This window comes from Hibiscus syriacus, unplaced genomic scaffold (assembly GCF_006381635.1).
Source record: "Hibiscus syriacus cultivar Baekdansim isolate YM2019G1 unplaced genomic scaffold, ASM638163v2 tig00111504_pilon, whole genome shotgun sequence".
In the NCBI taxonomy this organism is placed as follows: domain Eukaryota; kingdom Viridiplantae; phylum Streptophyta; class Magnoliopsida; order Malvales; family Malvaceae; genus Hibiscus; species Hibiscus syriacus.
This window is the reverse complement of record NW_024063107.1, coordinates 740,161-762,868: the sequence shown is the minus strand read 5'-3', so window position 1 is coordinate 762,868 and position 22,708 is coordinate 740,161. Positions and strand designations below refer to the sequence as shown.

The window sequence follows — 22,708 nt, the reverse complement described above, 5'->3', positions numbered from 1 at the left end:
CAACTATTAATATAGTTGAAATTAAAATTAAAGTTTAAAAGTTCGATAGAATAAACGAGAAATCATGACATATGGTGTAGTTTATTAAATTTTTAAGGGTATATTATGTATTTAGTATTTAAACTATCAGTTTTGATCTATTTAGTACTTAAACTTTTAATTTTTTTAAATGCATACCTAATGTTTAGTTTTTATTTCATTTTAGTACCACGTAGTTAAAAACTTAACGTGTTTAGTACCTAAACTATCAATTTAGACCCGCTTTAGTACATAATTTTCAAATTGTTTGGAAACTTAACAGTAAATTTTGAATGGATACTAAAATGAAACAAAAATTAAACTTTAGTTATAGTTTTGAAAAAATTGAAAATTTAGGTACTAAACGGATCAAAACTAATAATATAGTTACTAAACTCGTAGTTTACCCTAAAGTTTTAATAGTGAAAATTATACACCTAGCTATCCTTTCATGCCAACGTGGCAACGTTGTCGTCTGTCTCTTCCGTCCGTAGATTACTGTAATTAACCGACTAATCGTACTGAACGTAACTCATCAGTCATCACCCTACTTCAGTGCACGTGAAATAAACGCGCCAATAACAAATTCACAATCGAGTGACGAGTGTGTCATCCACTTGCTCAATGGAGAATGGGATTCAATCTTATCCGTTACCCCATTCGTTGAAAAAAAGTCCCCACTTTCCCCACTAATTTCCTTGAAAAAAAAACATGAAAAAAAGTAATTCAAACCTCAGCCACCCCCATGTTTAAATCCCACAAATCTCCACTCTCTCTCTTCTCAATCAAGTTTTCTTAAACCCCAAAGTTCCTTTTCTTTTTTCTAATGATTTTTCTTCATGTTTTTTGATACTTGGATTTGAAATTAATCCATTTTACCAGTTTGATGTTGTCGTTGTTGTTTTTTATATATTCTTTAACTCCACCATGAATGCTCTCTAGCTTCTTTGACGCCTTTTCCTTTGTTTTTATGTTATCCTTCTCTCTCTGTGGTGTTTGCCCATCATTTATAGCTTAAATAAAACTGACCTACCAAGGAAGCCAAAAGCACTCAACATGGTTCACCACCATTGGACATGAATACCATTTTGCTTGAAAAGCACATCTCTTTATTCTTCTTCACACACCTTTAGATATCAATCGGCCCCTCCTTTTTTTCCCCCTGATTTTCATCGTTTTTTCGAAAAAATATACAAATCCCAGATTTATCTTCCTTTTAAAGATTCAAATGTGTAAAATTCCGGTTCAGCAAGACCATGACACCATGCCAAGTTTCGATTTTTGCACTAGGTTCAAGCGGTTCAGACTCTTCGAGCCGTCCGTGGGTGTTCTCGGCTTCTTCCTCGTTGCTGTCTGTGTGATTTGTTGCTTCTTTTACTTGGATTATAGAGCTGTGGCTGAACGGTATAGGGTTCCTAATCAGAGTGAAAGGTTCATGTGGCTTAAACTAGATGGGTCTTCTTCATCTTCTTCTTCTTCGCCTTCTTCAATTAGTGAGATTAAAAGAGTTGATTTCTTGAGCCTTGAAGGTGAAGGGTGTGACGTGTTTGATGGTGATTGGGTGTGGGATGAGAGTTACCCTCTTTATGAATCTAGAGATTGCAGCTTTCTTGATGAAGGGTTTAGGTGTACTGAAAATGGACGACCAGATTTGTTCTACACCAAGTGGAGATGGCAGCCTAAGCATTGTAACCTCCCCAGGTTCTAACTTTTTCCTCCTTGAAATGTATTTTGGAGAATTTATTAATCATGTTGGTTTGGTTTTAGTGATATATATTCGATAGGCGTCTCGATTCGACTTCGAATATAATCGAATTCATGTGACTACGGAACACGGGATTATGGATAGGAAAAAGATATAGCATATGCAAAGCAAATTGATTTAGAAATGGTTGATGGTTGAGCCAATTTGGGTGTGGCATCCCGTGATTTTTGATAAAGTTTTTGTCTTTTTCCTTTCATGTCAGTTTCACCAATTGTTCATTTCTGTTCCATTCATGTAGTTTTGTGCTGTAGATAAGCCTCGATTGTGGACTTGAAGCTTCTTTTTTCGAACAATGAAGGCAACTTGCTTTCTCTTTTGGTAGTACTTGCATTTGATTTCATACGTAAAGCCTTTTTTCTATTTCTAGAAGGGATTCTTATTCTCCGTTTCTCTCGGTATATGCCGAAAAAAGTCGATTTCATTGTTAATTGCGGTGTCACATTGGACTTACCTTTCATCTATACTTGGTTTGTGTGTTGTTTGCATTGATCAAACAGATTTGATGGAAAAGTGATGTTGGAGAAGTTGCGGAACAAGAGGTTGGTGTTTGTCGGGGATTCAATCGGAAGGAACCAATGGGAATCACTCCTCTGCATGATTGCTTCTGCGGTTGATGATAAGGCATCGATATACGAAGTGAACGGCAATCCAATTACAAAGCATAAAGGGTTCTTGGTATTCAAGTTCAAGGATTATAATTGCACTGTGGAGTACTACCGGTCTCCGTTCCTCGTCTTACAGAGCAGGCCGCCTGCCGGGTCTCCTCAAAACATCAAGACAACCCTCAAGTTGGATCAAATGGATTGGAATTCCATTAGGTGGAAAGATGCCGATTTTGTGGTCTGCAATACTGGCCATTGGTGGAATTACGAGAAGACCGTCAGAGCGTAAACTCTCTTCTTTCCTTCTCAGCATTCCTTATTGCCTTCTCATCTCTATATTGTTATATAATGGAGGTAAAGTTGCTTATGGTTGATGCCTGACATATCGATCACCGTAGCTGTAGGTTTCGTAGATTAGGATAAAAGGAGTCCCCCTACAGTCGATATTCCGAATGGGAATTTTAGGGTTTTAATGGAATGATACTACATGGTATAGTGACAGAACAGCTTTCCTTTAGTACTTGCATGTATGAAATCTGCTTCTATCTTGGTAGGGCCGTTACGGCCCCGGTCGCAACCATCGGAGAAGGTAAATTTCAAATATGGTGGCATGAATGCGTGCATGTGTTAGTTTTAAATGATATTCCAACATTCAACAACAATGGACCCTACACCATCTCATTTATTGATTTGGGTTGCATATAAGTTCAATGTATGTGTTTTTGGTTCGGGTTTTGTTTCTTACACGACACAAGCAAGGGGGAATAGTACGAAGGAGAAAGTCGATCGTGAACGTAAACCGAGGGTCGGTGTTTGCAGTGTTCATATATTCATGTATGCTTGATGTAATAGGTTGAAGGAATGAACTACCTTAATCCGGTGTTAATTTTTTTCCGTTTGCGCTGGTCAGGGGATGTTACTTTCAAGAAGGGAAAAAGATCAAAACCGAGATGACCGTAGAACATGCATATAGGAGGTCTTTAGAGACCGTGATGGAGTGGATACGTAATGAGGTGAATACGAGTAAGACCGAGTCTACTTCCGCACATTCGCTCCCGTACATTTCAGGTTCGTTTTTGTTTTATTTATCTGCATGCTTGTTTAGACCTCTGCATATCCATATTGATTTTTTTTTCTACAACAATTGCAGGGGAGATTGGAAAACCGGGGGAAGCTGCCACCTCGAGACACTCCCAGAGCTTGGAGTGTCATTGGCGCCAACGGAAACTTGGGAACTTCTCGATATAGTAAAGGAGTGTTATCAACTCACTCGAATGCATCTAACGGAACAAAACTCGACATATTAAACGTTACTCCAATGACAGCTCCGAGGAAAGACGGTCACGCATCGCTATATTATTTAGGTCCCAAGGAAAGCCCGGCTCCGATTCATCGGCAGGACTGCAGTCATTGGTGCCTACCCGGAGTACCCGACGCATGGAACGAGCTGTTCTATGCGGTGTTCCTTAAGCATTCGAGTAATCGAGCATTCAACTCATCGACATACGAAGCAAAGGTGTGATCCATTGTTGAAGACACTGATTTATACACCAATTATACAGAGGAATTTTTGGCATTGGATCAAATGATGGTCTAATCAGTTTGGTAATGTTAGATTATGAAGGGAAAATGGAGAGCTCTTTTCTTAGATAGTTGATAGTGATTGAAGAACCCTAATTTTGGAGGATAAATATGTAATTATCATTTTTTTTCTTATAAACAGTTGTATATTAAATAATTCTTGATGGTGAGGCGAACGAAGCTCAGAATCGGTGCAAAAATTGTGAAATTTGTGACGGTTTTAGGGCTTTTCGATGAAGTTTTGGCAGTTGATTCGTGGCGAACAGTGGCCTTAAACGGGGCGAGGCTGGTCAGGTTTTAACCGGGCTGGGATGGTGAGTTGATTGGTGGCGACGACATGGACTACAAACTCCCATGGTGGCCAAAATCAAACCGAGACGAAACTGGGAGTTTTAGGTTTTTGATAGAGCTTCACCGAGTTCTCCACGTTGATCTGCTATAGTTTTCGAAAGAGGGTTTTTGAACGGGGAACGATGTGGTGGCAATTAGGGATGGGCATGGGACTCGAATTCGATGGGTTTCGATTCAATTTGACTTAATATGGTCTGGTCGAATTCGGGTTTAGGGTGAAAAATATCAAACTCGAAAAAAATATAATTATTCCTTATATATTTAGGAATAATTACAATAATACCTCTATATATATTATTTTTTCAATTAAATTATTATTTTATTGAATAAAAATAATATTTTTTTTATTATTTCAGGTCGGGTGGACGGTTTGGATTTTATCTCAAAATGTCGGGTCGGGTTCGGACGGGTGGAAGGTACATATTTTTCGGGTCGGATTGAGTCGGGTGAATGATATAAAATTTTCGGATCAGGTCAGGTTGGCTGAAACCCGACCCATGTCCATCTCTAGTGGCAATGCACGCCACCGTCGGCCAGAGATATGTGAACGACGATAGGACAGTTAGATCAGATTTACTGGGAGTTTTGGAAGATTTCATAAAATGAATTCTGATTTGGGGGGAAATAAAATTGGAAATTAAAATAAAAGGGATAATTCACACTTCAAGTCCTTGAATTGATGGGAATATTATGAAATAGATCATAAGTTCTCAAATTCTTATAATTTAGTCCTCAAAGAATTATTAATATTAGTCCAAAAATTTCGGGTGTGACATTCAACCAGGTCTCTAGTAATGCCCCTATCTTGTCTGATGCTAAGCTCCAAATTGTCGATGCCAGGAATGGCTAATACAAGATGTATCCCGATCCTTTCCAAGGAAACAAGGGTTTATCGCCTTGTATGAATTCTTCGGTATCCAACAATGCAAAAAACAATAAAAATCCTTACTATATCAAAATAAGCCTCCCTATTGCCATCTTTTCTACATTCTCCATTCTTAGTTATTTGCTATTTTCACGGTTTAAGGCCAAGAATAAACCTGGTGGAGAACAACCGGAAAGAACGGGACATTTTTCATATGGAAGTATGATGAGAAGATAGTATACGAGGATATCATTGCAGCAAAAGAGGATTTCGACTTTCGTTACTATATCCGTGTTGGTCGTTACGGCGGCGTTTACAGAGCGCAACTCCCTTGTGGAAAAGTTGTTGCCTTGAAAAAACTTCACCGTTTAGAAGCAGAAAATCCTGCCTTGGACAAGAAATTCAGGAACGAGATCAAGTTTCTAACGCAAATACGACATCGGCACATCGTGAAGCTTCATGGATTTTGTCTACACCGACGCTCCATGTTCTTGATCTACGAATACATGGAGAAAGGGAGTTTGTTCTGTAACCTAAGAGATGAAGTGGAAGCCGTGGAAATAGATTGAACGAAATGATTGAGATAATCAAAGGCATCGTATGCTTTGTGTTACTTTGCACCATGATTGCACCCCTCCAATAGTTCATAGATACGTATCAAGCAACAATGTTCTGTTGAACTCGAGCTTTCAAACATTTGTGGCTGACTTTGAACTGTTAGAATGTTGGATCTCAATTCATCTAACCAGACAATTCTTGTAGGAACCCGTGGCTATATAGCTCCAGGTGATGTTTCCTTTTTCTGCAACTTGATATGGATTCTTAGTAAAGTTGTCACTCATGTGCATAATAATTAATGTTTCGTCTACCGTCATTATGTAATCCAAGCCTATTATACAAGAAACATACATCATAAGATAAATTTAACTCATATTATTAAGTATTTCTATAAAAAAAAGATGAAGAAAAAAATAATACTTACACTTTCAAATATTCTTTTTTTTTTGTCACTTTTTTTCCCAAATCTCCACTAAAATCGACAAAGAAAACTCGCTCGCATAGAAATCCTAAATCTAATCTTTCCAAAAACTCAATCTGAAAGAAATCTAAGTGGATAATTTGAACTTCTCTCTATTCAACTCAAATCATGGAACTTTTCTGATGAATAGAGGTTTGAACGCGGTTAAAAGAAAAAAAATGAGACCGTTGAAATAAGGGGAAATATGTTTTATTTTAAAAACAATTGGGCAAACTGTATCAGATACCATCGAACTTTAAGCAATGTATCATTTATGCTATTGAAATTTCAATTTTGCCAATTATAACACTGAACTTTGATTTTCGTTTCAATTATACTACTAGCCTGTTAAATCGTTAATAGACAGATCAAAAAGACGTTGTTTTGGTGAGGTGTCTACGTCCACAGTCGTCATCCACATTGGCAGCCGTCAGCGGCAACATGTCGTTAATGATTTATCGGTTCAGTGGTATAATTGAAACGAAAATCAAAGTTTAGTGCTACAATTGGCAAAATTGAAAGTTCAGTGGTATAAACGATCCATCACCTAAAGCTCGGTGGTATTTGATGTAGTTTATCCAGAAAATTAATTGAAAAATATACTTTTTAAAGTGTCACGTGTCATTTTAGTAGCGTCATCGGTTCCACATCACTTATGTGACAGAAATAGGTGAATTCATTAATGGTAGAACACACAATGTATGAAACCAAGAATTTTAAAACATTATGTATGAAACTGAGAATTTAGTATACTTCATGTATACCATACTATATAGAGAGTAAACCATACGCTGACACTATATAGAGAGTGTCCATTTTGATCTCTCTTTTTCGGTTTGAAAAAAGTGTAGCCAATCACCATGTCGGTTGTTTCCATGAGGTTTCTGCATTAGAGAAAGGGAAAAGAGAAGGAATACAACAGCTTAGTCCAACAAAGAATACAAGTCAAAGTAAACACTTGAAATAAAGGGCACGTTGACTGGACAAAATTTTTCCAATGGGTGGAAAAGGTGCGATATAATGAACTTGTGTATATTCATTACTCTGGAAAAAATGCAATACTACAACCGAACCCCATTATTCTTGTAGTACTGTGGGCTACCATCCTTGTTTCATTTGCTACAAGTATGCCAACAGCAGATCAATCGCCATTGGAGTCTGAAGCCAAAGCTGTGTTAGAGAGTGGATGGTGGATTAGCCATGGCAACGACGCTTCACAACGTTGCAAGTGGACTGGTATCTCATGCAACCCCGCTGGAAGCATCATCAAAATTGATCTTAGTGATCAACAGATCGGTGGGAATATCCCACCTCGGATAGGTGATCTATCGGCATTGGAGTACCTTGGCTTGTCCACTTGCGATTTATCTGGTGAGTTGCCTCCTCCTCTGGAAACCTTACCCATTTACGGTTTCTGGACCTTTCCTATAACCGTATTAATGGTCCAATCCCTTCTGCTTTTGGTCAATTAACCAATTTGGAAACTTTGTACCTTTATGACAACCAACTCGAAGGCTCCATCCCTCAATGTCACTTCAGTGGTTCAATCCCTTCTTGTATTGGTAGTTTATCTCTCTTGGGATACTTGGATCTTCATTCAAATCGATTACAAGGTTCTATTCCCCAAGAGATTGGGAACTTATCCAAGTTGACTTACTTGTCGCTTCATTCAAATCTATTACAAGGTTCTACTCCCAGACAGATTGGGAATTTATCCAACTTGAGCCACTTGGATCTTCATTCAAACCTATTAACTGGTTCTATTCCCAAGAGATTGGGAATTTAGATGCATTAACTGTCTTATACCTCTCCCGAAACAGATTGAATGGTTCCATCCCCTCAGATAGCCAAGCTTTCTACTTTATCATATTAGACCTCAGCTTCAACCAACTCTCCGGTACTGTCCCTACCTTCATACTACTGATCTTTATATTTATGATGCCGGAAATGGGTGTTACAAGATTTCTCCCAATCCTTTTGAAGGAAATAAGGGTTTATCGCCTTGTATGAAATCTTCGAGAACCAACAATGCCCAAAGTCGTTACTATATCAAAATATGTCCCTATTGCCATCTTTTGTACTTTCTCCCTTGGTTGTTTGTTATTTTCTCGGTTTAAGGCCAAGAAAAACCGTGCTGGTCAGCAACCGGAAAAGAACGGGGACACATTTTCCATATGGAACTATGATGGGAAGATAGCATACGAGGATATCATTGCAGCAAACAGAGGATTTCCATTTTCGTTACTGTATCGGAGTAGGTGGTTACAGAAGCGTTTACAGAGTGCAACTCCCTTGTGGAAAAGTTGTTGCCTTGAAAAAGCTTCACCGTTTAGAAGCAGAAAATCCAGCTTTCGACAAGAATTTCAGGAACGAGATCAAGTTTCTAACGCAAATACGACATCGAAACATCGTGAAGCTTCATGGATTTGTTTTCCATATGGAACTATGATGGGAAGATAGCATACGAGGATATCATTGCAGCAACAGAGGATTTCCATTTTCGTTACTATCGGAGTAGGTGGTTACAGAAGCGTTTACAGAGTGCAACTCCCTTGTGGAAAAGTTTGTTGCCTTGAAAAAGCTTCACCGTTTAGAAGCAGAAAATCCAGCTTTCGACAAGAATTTCAGGAACGAGATCAAGTTTCTAACGCAAATACGACATCGAAACATCGTGAAGCTTCATGGATTTTGTCTACACCAACGCTCCATGTTCTTGATCTACGAATACATGGAGAAAGGGAGTTTGTTCTACAACCTAGAGATGAAGTGAAGCCGGTGGAAATGGATTGATGAAAGGATTGAGATAATCAAGGCAGGCGCATGCTTTTGTGTTACTTGCACCATGATTGCACACCTCCAATAGTTCATAGAGACGTATCAAGCAACAATGTTCTATTGAACTAGAGTTTTCAAGCCTTTGTGGCTGACTTTGAACTGCTAGAATGTTAGATCGATTCATCTAACCAGACGAGTCTTGTTGGAACCCCTGGCTATATAGCTCCAGGTGATGTTTCCTCTTTCTGCAACTTGATTTGTTAACACTTTTTTTAAAGTATATATAATTATTTGGATTTTATTTGACTTGTGTCTACAAACTTGCCTATAAAATGGTTGTCACTGAAAAATGTGATGTCTATAGTTTTAGAGCGGTGAACTGGAAACATTAATGGAAGCATCCAAAAGAAGTGTTATCGTGATTGTCATCGCCAATTTCTTTGATGATGAATTAACTGATGTGTTGGATAGTCGTTTAACGCTTCCGACAAGCCAATTAGTGCACAAATCTTTTCAAGTTGTACGTTTGGAGTTTCAATGCTTAAATCAACAACCGAAGTTACGACCAACAATGAAAGAAGTGTGCAGTTTTTTCTTTCTTGCCAAACATCCTTGAAAGTCCCTCTTCGGATGATTTCTTTTGTTTCATCTTGTGAAGCATGAAATGCATATCCAATAAAATTATGATACTTGTCATGTCAAAGTCCTCATTAAATGTTTCAATAAAAAATTGTTTATTGATAATTAATAGTGCTTATTATGGGGTTTTTTTTACTATTTATTTGTAACATTTAATTAATGCAGTAAAATTCCTAGATTTAATGATTAAAAAATACAATATTTCAATATTTACATGAACAAAATAATATCGACTTTGAAATATTGCAATAAAGTCTTCTATATATACAAGTAGTCATTACATTAATGGGTAAATTAGCTTTTAGTACGTAAGTAGTTTTGATCCATTTTAGTACTTTTAACTTTTATTTTATTTTTTAAAGTCACTTAAAATTTAGTTTTTGTTTCATTCTAGTACCTCTGTTCAAAATTTAACGTTAGATTTTGATTTTTTTTTAAGTTTAGATACTAATGCAAAAAATGATAGTTTAAGTACTAAAAGTCTTAAGTTTTTAATGGCGGGATACTAAATGAAACAAAAATTAAACATTATATATATTTTGAAAAAAAATAAAAGTTTAAATATTAAAACAGACAAAAATGATAGTTTAAGTACTAAATGCATAATTTACCCTACATAATTTATGGTTGAGTCCTAATTTTCGAAGGTTTTGCGCGAGAAATACTCGGTCTCTGAATTATTGAAACCATGCAATGCTACAACTCAACCATTAGCAGTTACTTTATATTTGTTGATATAGTCCATGGTTGGGCAAAATTTTGGTTGAAGAGTAAAACTACTTTAATATTTTATTCTTTCATTTCAATGATCGATATTTTGATTTCAATCAAACTATTCAACTATTTAAATACTTTAATCATCATTTATCAATTTTTAACGATAAAGTGATACGACAATTAAAAAACTTAGTATATTGCATATTTTCTAGAAGGTTAAACTACACTATCAATTAGATAATTCTTAATTTATGAGTGAAAATATAATTATTTCAAGTATTTTAACCGTCGTGACACTTTTTTTTGTTAAAAATTCAACCGTCAATGATTGATTGAAATATTTATTTTTTTGTTAAAGTTAAACGTTTTAATTAAAGTATTTAAATAGTTAAATAATCTAATCGATAGAAACATGACCGGTCATGTCGAATTATAATATTGAAATTCGAAAAACGGTAAAAACAGAACAAAACGAATGGATAGAGCTGTAGATAAGAACGAGATCGGGAGCTGGAGAATTTGAACTTTTACCGTTCTTGGCGAGATCAGCGAGCACGTGAGTGGCACTGTGGCACGCTTGGCGGCTGCGCGATCATTCCGCTCCAACTGAAGGCGGAGTCGAGGACGGTAACCTGAGCGGCGACTTCCTCCAGAGAGCACGGCGGACGTCTCCGGTAGGAAGAAAGGTATCTCTGTCCTGAATTTCTTCCTCCAGTTTCCGGTTTTGTCCCTTCCTTTAGGCCGCCCGGTCCTCGCACCTTTGAAGCTCCATCAACAAGTAGAAGACGAAGAGCAGAAAAGGTTTTATTACCAGAAATGAATGAATAGTGATTTGAAAGAGAAAGAGAGCATGGATCAGTTAGGAATGTAAACTAACCGCGTCGATTTTAAAGATACGATCCTTATTTTAGAATAAAATAAAAGGGGTAAATTACACAAATAGTCCCAAATTATAGTATATTGTTTTTTCAAATATTCAACTATTAAAATTATAAAATAATTCCCTAACTATAGGACGTTTTTTGTTATTAATCTAAGGTGATTACAAGTGATAATATATGTTTGAAAGATTATCAATAATTTAGCAATAACGCTTAAATCATGTGGTCGTTGGTGCTTAAATCTGAAACCTTTAAAATAACGATCATCCAGTTAACCACTTAGGTAATTTGTCTATGCAAAAATAAAACAACCTTTTTCTATTAGTAAATAAAATAACTATTTCGAGTATTTTTCTTTATATATAAGTAGAAGATCTGGCTACCTCATTAGTCAAAGATAATATTATTCTCCTTAGAGGTTTTAGGTTCGTTCTTTTGGTGTTAGTAAATATGTTCGTTTTTATGTTTCTGAACATGTTTATTTAACGTTCATAAACATATTCATTTAACGTACTCAACATAAATTAAAAGAAACCAACTAAATAAATCTTATATAACATCCACAACAATAACAAATATAGTATTTAACTCAAAAATTCACCATGTGTTCAATTTAATCCTTATATTCATCAATATTTAAAATGTAAAAGAAAATAGTACATGAGTCATTACTGAGTTTATTTGAATATAAACGAACCAAATACACATTTATTCATATTCGTTTTTTATTAAATAATATTAAAATTTTGTTCGTATCATTTATTTAAATTAACAAATGATCATAAACAAACATTATACAAGTAATTCACACAACAACACCAACCAACAATTCTTTTCATTTACACCCCTTATCTAAGACCAAGAGCCTCCCGTCGGATTACACGTCACATGGACTTGATTTCTTAAGATAAACACGAATGCATACCATTTAAAAATCTGGTGAGATCTAAATCAAAATTTCACTAAATTAAGCTTAAAGGACTAATGCATATGTGTAAATATATGATTACTTTTTAATTCAACCTAAAACTTTCGGCATATGAAAATGGATCAAATTATAATATCCAAGCGCCCCCCTGATTAAATTGCAGGAGAGCTAAGAATAACGAAGCAGCTCAAAGTAAGAAGAGAAGAGATACGCGAAAACAGCTTTATCCTCAGCTTTTGATTCCTTCTTCTTCTTCTTCTTATCTAGATCTGTTCTATTGTTTCACGAAAGAAAATTCTTTGTTATTATTATTGGTTGACTGTTTCCGAGTTATACGATTACAGCCGCCAGATTATTGCCCAGACTCGTGGCTTTTCTCTCACCAGAAAGCGTTAGATATTGACGAAAATTTGAAATTTCTGAATAAATTGAAGGAAAAAAAATTGAAGCGTAGTATGTGAGCTAGGAGATGGGTTCAGGCAAAGGCGCGACTTCTGCTGCAACAAATGGAATCATCTATCCAGGCAGATCTCTCCCTTTTTCACTTTTATGTGTTTTTTCCTCCTGAAAATTTGAATTTTGTTACCATTTATGTTCGTTTTTGTGTCATTGAGGGGTTTCCCTTCATTTAATTCTACTTCACGAACTTGAATGAAGTTGCGTTTGCTAGATCTCTTATCGTTTAGATATTTTTTCTAGTTCATAATTAGATTGTTTTTTTTACTATTGTAATATGTAAAATCAGCTATTAAATTAACCGATTTCCTCTGAAAAAATATGCTGGTTAATAATTAGATCGATTAAAATGAGTTGAATGTATGACAAAGATAAAATAAATAAAGTATATTTTGGGTTTGAAGGCACAAAAGGAAATTATCAATTGAATACTTTCTGCACTTAGATTAGTGAATTAAAGAAGGATATGATTGTTTCTTTTTTTAGCTTTATTCTGATTTTCCATATGAGGAGGAAATGCTGTGTCAATGGAGTTTTTCTGGACCCAAAGCTGATAGACTTGTTAAAATTTGCAGATATCCGTGAGAGACATCGTCTAGAATTAGAAAATTTAACATTGACAACACAGCCCTTCAAACATTAATGGTTTTCATTCTAGCTATCCTTCAGTATTTCACTCGATCTGTATCGTATCTTTGGCAAAGGGTGGTTGGCTTATGCTTTCAAGCACTCTAATAGCTGTTCTTGGAATTTTCCTTGTGGACCATCGAGGGTCCTCATGAGAAGGTAATCAAATTTGTAGGTTATCCTGCTATAATCCATTCTTTGTCATGGTTTTCTTTTGATAAGATACAGTGTACTTCTTTATGATGTTGGAAAGGTTTTTATTTGTTAAGAGCGAGTGCTCTGTATTGTCTGCTACATTTAGCTATGCAAATGAGGATGCAAATGTTACATTGGAGATTTTATCATTATTTGTCTTATTTTTAAATTATTAGATATAAAGATATATGGCTAGGATGATTAGTTTCATTTTGTGTTTAAATATATGGTTAGGATTAAACTCTATTTGTAACCCTTACCCTCGTATTGATAGCTGTAAAATAGATTTACAGCCACATTATTGTTATTGTTTTCTCTAAGTAATAGACAAGAGCTAGAGTGTCTTTTCCTTCTGTGTGGGGGTTAGGGGTGGGGTTGTGCCGGTTCTTATTGTGTCTTAATGATTATATATTTTTGAAACCTTTTGTTTTATATGTAAGTTTCGGCTCGATATTGTTGAAGTCTTTTTTTCTCATTCTTATTTTTGATCATTTATTTTAATCAGATTAATGGAAACAATAATTAACAGTTGATGCCTTGATTATATTTTTCATCAGCATGTTGAGGAAGTTTCTAGGTATGTTCGATTTGGATTATGGTGGATTGCACTTGGTGTTGCATCTTCAATTGGTCTTGGTAAGAACACTGATTTCAGAATATCTTTTATGTTGTCTGGAGGAGTGGGCACAATGAATAGTTCTTTGCTGTTATACCAGGCTACAAGCAATGCTTTGTTTATTTTAACACTTTCTTTCAACACTGGCTGTGTTAAGCAGATGTCAAATGGTGGAATTACACAATTTCTTCTGCATTGAAGCATAGTTCTAGTCTTGTAGATGGATTTCTTTCTAATTATTGCTGTTTTTAAAGTTTATAGTCGCAACGGTTGCTTAATCTGTTTCTACCAATTGTAGTTGAAAAACTAGCAAACTGGGATATGTGATGATTAGAAATAACACTTCATTGATTGTTTGAAGATTGTTGTGTATGATGTACCACTCCATTTTAAACACTTCCTGGAAGAAAGGGAGGAACTATTCACCCTTAATATATGCCGAGGAAATTTTTATGAAATCTGATCTGCTTAATGTTTATACTGCCTTGATACAGAAGGAAATTTTGTGTAATCCAGAAGAAATAGACCGGGTTCATGTGCTTTTCTAATTTACCTTTCTTATTCCAGGATCTGGTCTGCACACTTATGTCCTTTATTTGGGTCCTCATATTGCCTTGTTTACAATAAAAGCAATGCAATGTGGACGAATAGACCTGAAGAGTGCTCCGTATGATACAATACAGTTAAAGAGAGGTCCTTCATGGCTGGATAAACCCTGCGGATAGTTTGGGCCCCCATTATTTACAACGTCACATGGGTCAAGGGTTCCTATCAGCAGCATATTGCCTCAGGTGCAGATGGAGGCTATCTTATGGGGTCTTGGGACCGCACTTGGAGAGCTTCCTCCTTACTTTATCTCAAGGGCAGGTGTGAATCACATCTTTACACCATATATAACTTATACCTTGTTACAATAATAAGGTTTGCTAGAAGAATCTGTTTATGGAAGGCTGATGAGGGCATTTCTGGAAGATCCCCCAATCTTATTTGCATTGGGATTGATAAGTGATATGATGCTAACTTTGCAACTTAACATTGTATGGTACTGACAGTGCAAAGGAGTAAGTGATATGATGCTAACTTTGCAACTTAACATTGTATGGTACTGACAGTGCAAAGGAGTTCCTTGATCACAGTTATCTTGAAGTGCAAATGAGTTCCTTGATCACAGTTATCTTGAAGTTTTACTTTGATTAATAACTTAAAGGTTTTAAATGTTCTCTTAATCAAATTTGTTTGAGTTGCATTGTAGTTGCCCCCTTTTTAAAAAATTATATATTATTTTTTCTCCATGAATTTGGGACCCGTGGTTGTTTTTTATCTGATTGTTGGTTGTCAAAGACTTGTGTTTAGATTTCTGACTAGCACTCCATACTGTTAGAATAATAACCAGCTTATTTTGACCTTCTGCTTTATCCAGCTAGTTTATCAGGCAGCAGAATTGATGCCTTAGAAGAAATGGATCCTTCATCAAGTGAGGATAATGGGGTCATAGCTACTCGCCTGAGACAAATTGAACGCTGGCTGTTATCCCACTCTCAACACATGAACTTCTTAACCATTTTAGTGCTCGCCTCGGTCAGTTATAATTTCATTGTTCTTTTTCATTTGTTTTGAATAATGCAAAATATTGATGCAGCATAAGATGTTTTATTTTTAGTGCATATTTGGTGGTCTGACAGTTATCTCTGTTTTATTTTCTGAATGCACGTTAACAAATGCACACCTAGGCCATTCAGCCACACTGGCATAAAATAACAATGTTCTGATGCATTTTCTTCAGAGAAAATCCTTGTTTAGGACGTTAACTATATCAATCCAGTAAAATTTTCAAGATAGAAACATTGTTGCTAAGATAAATATGGTGTGCGAATTTCCCCGTCAATTGTGAAGTGTGGTATTATGTTGCTTGAGAATGGCGTTTCATATAAGTTGAATGCAGATTATAAATACTATTTGTGCCATTTTTTGATTGATTTATCATGTAAACACGCTGATGATGAACTGAATAATGTTCAGGTCCCAAATCCTTTATTTGACCTTGCTGGCATCATGTGTGGACAATTTGGGATTCCATTCTGGAAGTTCTTTCTTGCTACATTGATTGGGAAGGCAATCATTAAAACTCACATACAGGTCTGTTAATTGCATTGTTCTCGTTGCGTTTTACATACAAGCTGAACCTCAACTGTGATGCTCTCTTTGTGTTCATTGTTCGTCTTTCAGTGTTCTACCAGACCAACTCTATCTTTCTATTCGTCTTAATGAAGCTAGATTTTCTTGATTCTAATTCTGCAAGCATCTTAGAAGTATCTACCGTTTCCTTTTCTTGCAGACGGTGTTTATTATCTCTGTCTGTAATAATCAACTCCTAGACTGGATAGAGAATGAATTGATCTGGGTGCTAAGCCTCATTCCTGGATTCGGTTCTTTCTTGCCCATACTCGCAGCAAAACTCCATTCGGTCAAAGAGAAGTACTTGGCTGCTCCACCTCCTGTGCCTTCAAATATCAAGGTACATTCCTTGCGCCGGTACAAGAAATCTATTCTAATCCCGAGTTTTACTCAGCTAGCCTACTTAGTCAAATGATATTTTTTTAACAAATCTATTCTACCACCACAGGGAAAGTGGGATTTTTCGTTTACTTCGATATGGAATACCATCGTATGGCTTATGCTTATGAACTTCTTTGTCAAGATCGTCAATGCGACTGCTCAGAGGTATCAGAAAAGCAGCAGGAAGCAACTTGCTGAAACTTTATCCGCTTCAACGCATTCGGATTACGAAGTCGATGAAAGCACTTGCAGGTAGTGAACTACAATTTGGTTGTCCCTCATGAATTACCATTGAAGTTCTCCCCACTTAGAAGCTTGTAGATATATTATATAGTAGGGGAACCTATACAAACAGAAACTGGAGATTTTATTTATCCTTCATGTGCAATCATTGTTTTGGGGCTTTTGACTACAAAATTTGGGTGAATGCTCCTTTAACTTCTGGCATTGAATTACTACACTTGCTTTATGTTATTACAATTAACATCACAATTATATTTTGATGGAAATTGGGGTAATCGTTTGACTGAACAGGATTTACCTTTTGATTTTAGGATAATGTAATATTTAGTCCTTGAATTTAGTTTTTTTTTCAATGTGATATATGAATTTCTATTTGGTTCACTCTAGTCTTTAAACTAAGAATTGTTTTTATCTATTTTTAGTCCTAATGATATGGTATAATCTCATAGTGTCACGTTATCATAGAAAAAGTCATCTTCATGGATAAATTCCGACATAAACAAAGTTATCAACTTCACAAAGCAAGCGATTTTGATAGTCTCAATGGTTAAAAGAATGATTGTTATTCTTAGAAGTCTCAGGTTCGAATACCAATGACTACAAAAAATTTGAACATTCATTGTTAAATTATTGAGTCTTTAGAACAAATACTATCACTTGTAAGTACTCTAGAGTGTATGCTAAACGAAATAATCTTATTGAGACAACTTTACCCAAATTTCATGTTTAAGACATTCCGGATCTTATTAGATTTTGTCCTAAAAGTATGACCATTATTTTAAATATTCTATTTCATCCCTAAACTATTACCTTAATTTTAAATTGGACCCAAACTTTTTAAACATTCCAATTTCATCCCAAACTATATGTATATACTAATCACATCCATTGTTAATAAAATCGTTAGATTAAGTTATATTATTATATGTTTGAAACTAATTATGTATTTGGATAAATTTAGGGATGAAATTAGAATAATCAAAAGTTTGGGCACCAACACAGTTTAGAGATAAAATTAAAATATTCAAAAGTTTACGGAATAATTTAGAATGAGAGTCATAATTTAAAGATAAAATATTATTTAACGATTAAACTAAGATTAATAAATTTATAAATATTTTTTAGTTATCCACTAACAAAATCCAGATCCTTTCCCCTTGAATACATAAATAAATAGCTGTGGAATTCTAATTTTGTAGAAACAAAGTAGCTTTAATTACCCTGTATCGAACAAAATGAACGAAGCTTCCTACACACTTGTAAACCCCATCCCGCCAAATCATTTTCAGCTGTTTCAATACTAAAAATATCCTAAAAAATATTGAAATTTTTAAATATATAAGCATTAAGCAATCATGCAAAAACCCAGAATTCCCTGTGTGTTTTTAGGCTGAAACTGCGAAAGAGAAAGGAAACAACAACAAACACAAGGGAGAAAGGATCGTTGTACGTTGTTGTTGTTTCCTGTAACTTTTTTTTTTAAAGAAAATCTGGCAAGGAGAGAAAGATAAAGGGGGCACGTTCATCGTTGAAACAAAGCGACCTTCGATACTAATAACGAAGACGACGAGTGTAGGCCTTGGCGTCGTAGGTTGTTAATGGCTTTCACGTTGACAACTGCTCTCGGGATCGTTCTTCTTGTACTTCTTCTCGCGGCTATTATTCATGCTTGTTTCACCCTCCCCATTGAAGCGGTTTGCTCCTTTTTCTAGCCTTTTGCACTTTCTTTTATTGTTTTGAGTGAATTCTCTTTTCTCATTCATAATTTTGCTTCCATTTTGTGTTTTCTCATCTGGGGATTTGTTTTTTCCCTCTATTCTTTTGATTGATCTTTATTGTTTCTATTGTTGTTTTGGTATTGTTAATCTGGGTTTTTCTTGTTATTAGAGCTTTGGTGTTTGCACTGCTTGAAGATTTGAAATATGGAGTTTGTTTTAGTTCAATGAATTATCTTTCTGGCACGTTTTGGAAACTGTTTGTGTATGAATTATCCATCAATTGGATTTCTATTCTGCAGGCTTTCTAAATGTTAAATGTTCATTTTAAATTAAGCCCGATTGTTATTTGGCTACATTCTGTACATTGCTAAAAATAAGTTTTTTCCTTGCAGATTCTGAAGGATTTTTTGGTATGGGTTGATAACGAACTTGGACCTTGGGGTCCCCTTGCGCTGTAAGCCACTTGAACCCTACCTAAATATCTTTCTGTTTTCAATTAGCATCAAGGATTTTGCTTGCATTATTCTTTAATATGCAGTTCATTTTTTGTACTACTTGTTGTAATATTTAATCTATGAAGTCTAATTTAAATTGTTTTCGAGACTTTGTCGAACCTGGTCTGAGTTGAAAGTTTTTTGTTTCCATTTAGTCTTATATGCTTTAGTAACATGTTTGTGTACATTTAAACGGAAACTGGATCATCTTGTTTATGTGAAACATAGGAACAATGTCACTGTATGTGTTCTCTAACAATGAATGAATAGAATGCCCCTCAATGAATATCAATCTTAGCCTGTTGTTATGTCGATTGCCCCTAAATTTGAAGCTTCTGGATGGGTGGTCGTCACTTTGCTGGTGAATTGAGTGGCTCTAAATAACTGGACTCTGATATATTACGATTTTTTTTACCTTTCAACTCATTTTTCCTACTTGATGTGCAGAGCTGTTGCATATATTCCTCTGACAATCTTGGCTGTTCCAGCTTCAGTTCTGACTGTAAGCTTTAAACTTCTGTTCCGATGTGATTTCTATTCTTTTCCATTTTTTTCCTTTTAACTTAATGATCCTAAATCTTGCATTCCTTCTTATGGTTGTCTTACGTGCAGTAGGGCCATCTCTAAGTATCTGAATCTGATAGGCTATTGCTAACTTGACACTCATTGTTATAACCTATTCTATGTACTGGACAATTAAAAGAGCAACATTTCTTACTTTAATCTATGATTGACTTGCATTGTTAAAATTAATGTGAAATTTAACTGACCATGTGATATTTTAACTTGTTTTCTTATTTATTTGTGACCTGCCTTATTCAGTTTCTTCGTGTTATTTGACATGTTTTACTTTGCAATATACTTGTGCATTAAACAATCTCCTTCAAACATTAAATTAGCAATAAATAAGGTCTTAACATTGCAAGACACTGTGTTTTATCCTTCAGCTTGGTGGTGGTTATCTTTTCGGATTGCCTGTGGGCTTCATTTCAGATTCTGTTGGTGCAACTCTTGGTGCCGCAGCAGCATTCCTTCTAGGCAAAACAGTATGCTCATTGATTTCTTATGGAACTCTCAATGTTTTATCTTACTGGTTTACCTTTCATCGGAATAAAACAAAACATTGATACCTTAGATGTTTCTTTTCACTAATCTTCATATCCTTCTCCCTACTTTTCCCTTGTTAATTAATTTTGTATCTCTTCCAATTTTCATCTTATTAGAATTATGATGATCTTGTACAGATTGGGAGATCATTGGTTGTTTCGCAGCTGAAAGATTATTCTCAGTTCCAGTTAGTAGCAATTGCAACACGGAAATCTGGCTTTAAGGTTTGCATGCTTTGTATTAATTTTTGAAGGATGATTCTTGGTTTATCAGCCATATAAGGCCTTGTTTAGAAACACCTCATAGCATTTCCTAAATTTATATGATTTGATGACACTTTATGCATTAGAATGATTTCATGAATGTGAAGGTATCACAACTTCATGAAAAGTGTTGAGTCGCATAGTGGAATAAATAACTAAATTGTGTTTCACCTCATAAATTTGAAAGTTCGATAAAAGGAAAGTGTTTTCTTCTAGCTTTCAATATGATGTTTCATAGTATCTAGAGAAAAACGTCGCTTGTTATTTCTGTACTACTGGGCATGCTTGCAAACTCTAGCATTATATGTTTGATTAACCATGCTTATCTAGCCTCTCGTGTCAGCCGTGCTTATATTATCATCTCCCTTTTTTCCTTAAAAAAGTTAATTGAAAAGGTTTTAGTCTTGTACGTATTTAAGACACGCTAAATATACACGTCTACTATAAACATGTCATTTTGATTAGTAGTACCTATCGGCTATCACAACGTTATGTTAAAAAGTTTCTGCACGGCTTCATTTTTCTATATTATTCTGAACTGTGGTATAATCTTATGCATATTTAGTAATCCCAGTTTGACGCTGTTAACACGGTCTGTTTAATGTATCTCTGGTATGCACTAATCCTACTTTGACATGCCTTGTTGTATCCTCCAAAGACGTTAAGAAACTAATCCGACGACATTTATATTTTCACTGATGATTTCTATGACAACACTTTTGTACCAAGTTTTTTTTTATACCGATGGCAGTCCAGCTATTTGGATTGACTGTTTCATTCACTGCTGAAAATTCTGCAGATTTCTAAACTTCCTTCTGATGAAAATGGACAGATTGTTTTGCTGCTTCGACTCGCACCTTTAATCCCTTTTAGCTTGTTGAATTATCTGTTGTCGGTGACCCCCATCTCATTCGGAGAATACATGCTGGCCTCCTGGCTAGGGATGATGGTACTGCATCTATATAACCTACCTAGCATTCTTTCCAATAATATCTTGTTATACTATTTTTTTTATACAGCGGATTTAACGTTGAGATTCGTGTTTGTTACAGCCATTAACCCTTGCTTTAGTTTACGTCGGAACAACAGTTAAGGATCTTTCTGAAGTTACACATGGATGGAATGGGTTTTCAACTGCTCGTTGGGTATGTGTCATGTTCTTTATACCGGTCCATTTTTTAATTTCGACTGAGGTACGTTTTAGGCCAGGAAAATATAGTTCTAGTTACTTTTCTGTAGGACTCTTCCCTTTGACAGACGTAAAAATGAACCTCGGTACATTCCGTGCTTGTATTTCGCAGTCCCGATTAGAATGATAAGAATGCTTAACTTGCTTTCATGTCATTTATGTTTTGTATTCTGATCTGTGTTTTTACTTCTTATGAATGCAGGCATTTCTCATAGTGGGCCTTCTTGTGTCTGGTAAGTGGAATTCCGATTTCGAAGTAATGCAAGCTGTGTGATAAAACACATATAGAAAAGTTCATGATTATTTTTCAAAACCATGATGGATATTCAGTAGAGGTATCCATGAGTCGGCTCGATTCGGGCCGTGTCCCGGAACTTCTGGAAATCCTTTGTCCAAGCCCATTTCGGCAGGGCACATACCGGCCCGAAAAACCTATATTCAATATCCTGTAGGTGAAGATTACACAAGTTTTTGACATTTGCATTGTTGATCTACATGCAGTGGTTCTAATGATTTGTGTGACAAAAGTTGCGAAGACGGCTATGGAAAAAGCGTTGGCCGAAAGCGAGGACATAAGCAGCATCATAAGCTCGTCGCCGGGATCGCCCGTTGCCGGCCTGCCTTTTACGGTAAAGATAGACCCCGGTGAAAACAGCAGTAGTGAAGAGTAAAACCCCAAATATCAGCTGTAAATTCTTTTACCTTAACCTTATTGCCCATTGCTTCGGCATGCCATTTTGTGCATTGTACACAGCCCAATTCAAGATCAATGAAAATAATTGTTTTCTTCTTTTAACCCTTTCTTGCGGTGCAAGCAATGCTTTTGTGCATGCTGATTTGTTGCTTGTGAAATTCAACTAATTAATACGAACATGATCAATCATGATTTAACCACTAGCAGTCAACAAACTCATTAAATAAATTGAACTAAAATGATTGAGTTCAAAATCATTCAAACCCTTAATCAGAACATGAAGAACGAATTGCAAAATGATTTATGGCTAAATTATTCGTACGACTACTTAACTATTTAATTATTGTTAAGGTAAATTACTTGAATGACCGTCTAACTATGGGGTTGGTATCGAAATGGCCAACATTTTC

At 35.6% G+C, this 22,708-nt stretch overlaps 2 protein-coding genes and 3 pseudogenes across 2 annotated transcripts; all 5 read left to right on the top strand.

The window, feature by feature from the left end:
• The first annotated feature begins 1,231 nt into the window (after window positions 1–1,231).
• LOC120163983 lies at window positions 1,232–4,100 on the top strand (annotated as a pseudogene).
• Window positions 4,101–4,704: 604 nt separating this feature from the next.
• On the top strand, window positions 4,705–5,751 carry LOC120164014 (MDIS1-interacting receptor like kinase 2-like). Its single transcript, XM_039173785.1, has 2 exons — window positions 4,705–4,733; window positions 5,367–5,751. The coding sequence occupies exons 1-2, from the start codon at window positions 4,705–4,707 to the stop codon at window positions 5,749–5,751; spliced, it is 414 nt and encodes a 137-aa protein (XP_039029716.1).
• A 2,136-nt stretch (window positions 5,752–7,887) lies between these two features.
• LOC120164013 lies at window positions 7,888–9,591 on the top strand (annotated as a pseudogene).
• A 3,495-nt stretch (window positions 9,592–13,086) lies between these two features.
• Window positions 13,087–17,028, top strand: LOC120164041 (annotated as a pseudogene).
• A 1,185-nt stretch (window positions 17,029–18,213) lies between these two features.
• LOC120164058 (TVP38/TMEM64 family membrane protein slr0305-like) lies at window positions 18,214–22,398 on the top strand. The gene is made up of 9 exons (XM_039173823.1): window positions 18,214–18,527; window positions 18,944–19,005; window positions 19,493–19,547; window positions 19,993–20,091; window positions 20,290–20,376; window positions 21,248–21,364; window positions 21,468–21,560; window positions 21,807–21,837; window positions 22,106–22,398. The coding sequence occupies exons 1-9, from the start codon at window positions 18,432–18,434 to the stop codon at window positions 22,273–22,275; spliced, it is 810 nt and encodes a 269-aa protein (XP_039029754.1). The 5' UTR covers window positions 18,214–18,431; the 3' UTR covers window positions 22,276–22,398.
• Window positions 22,399–22,708: the final 310 nt, after the last annotated feature.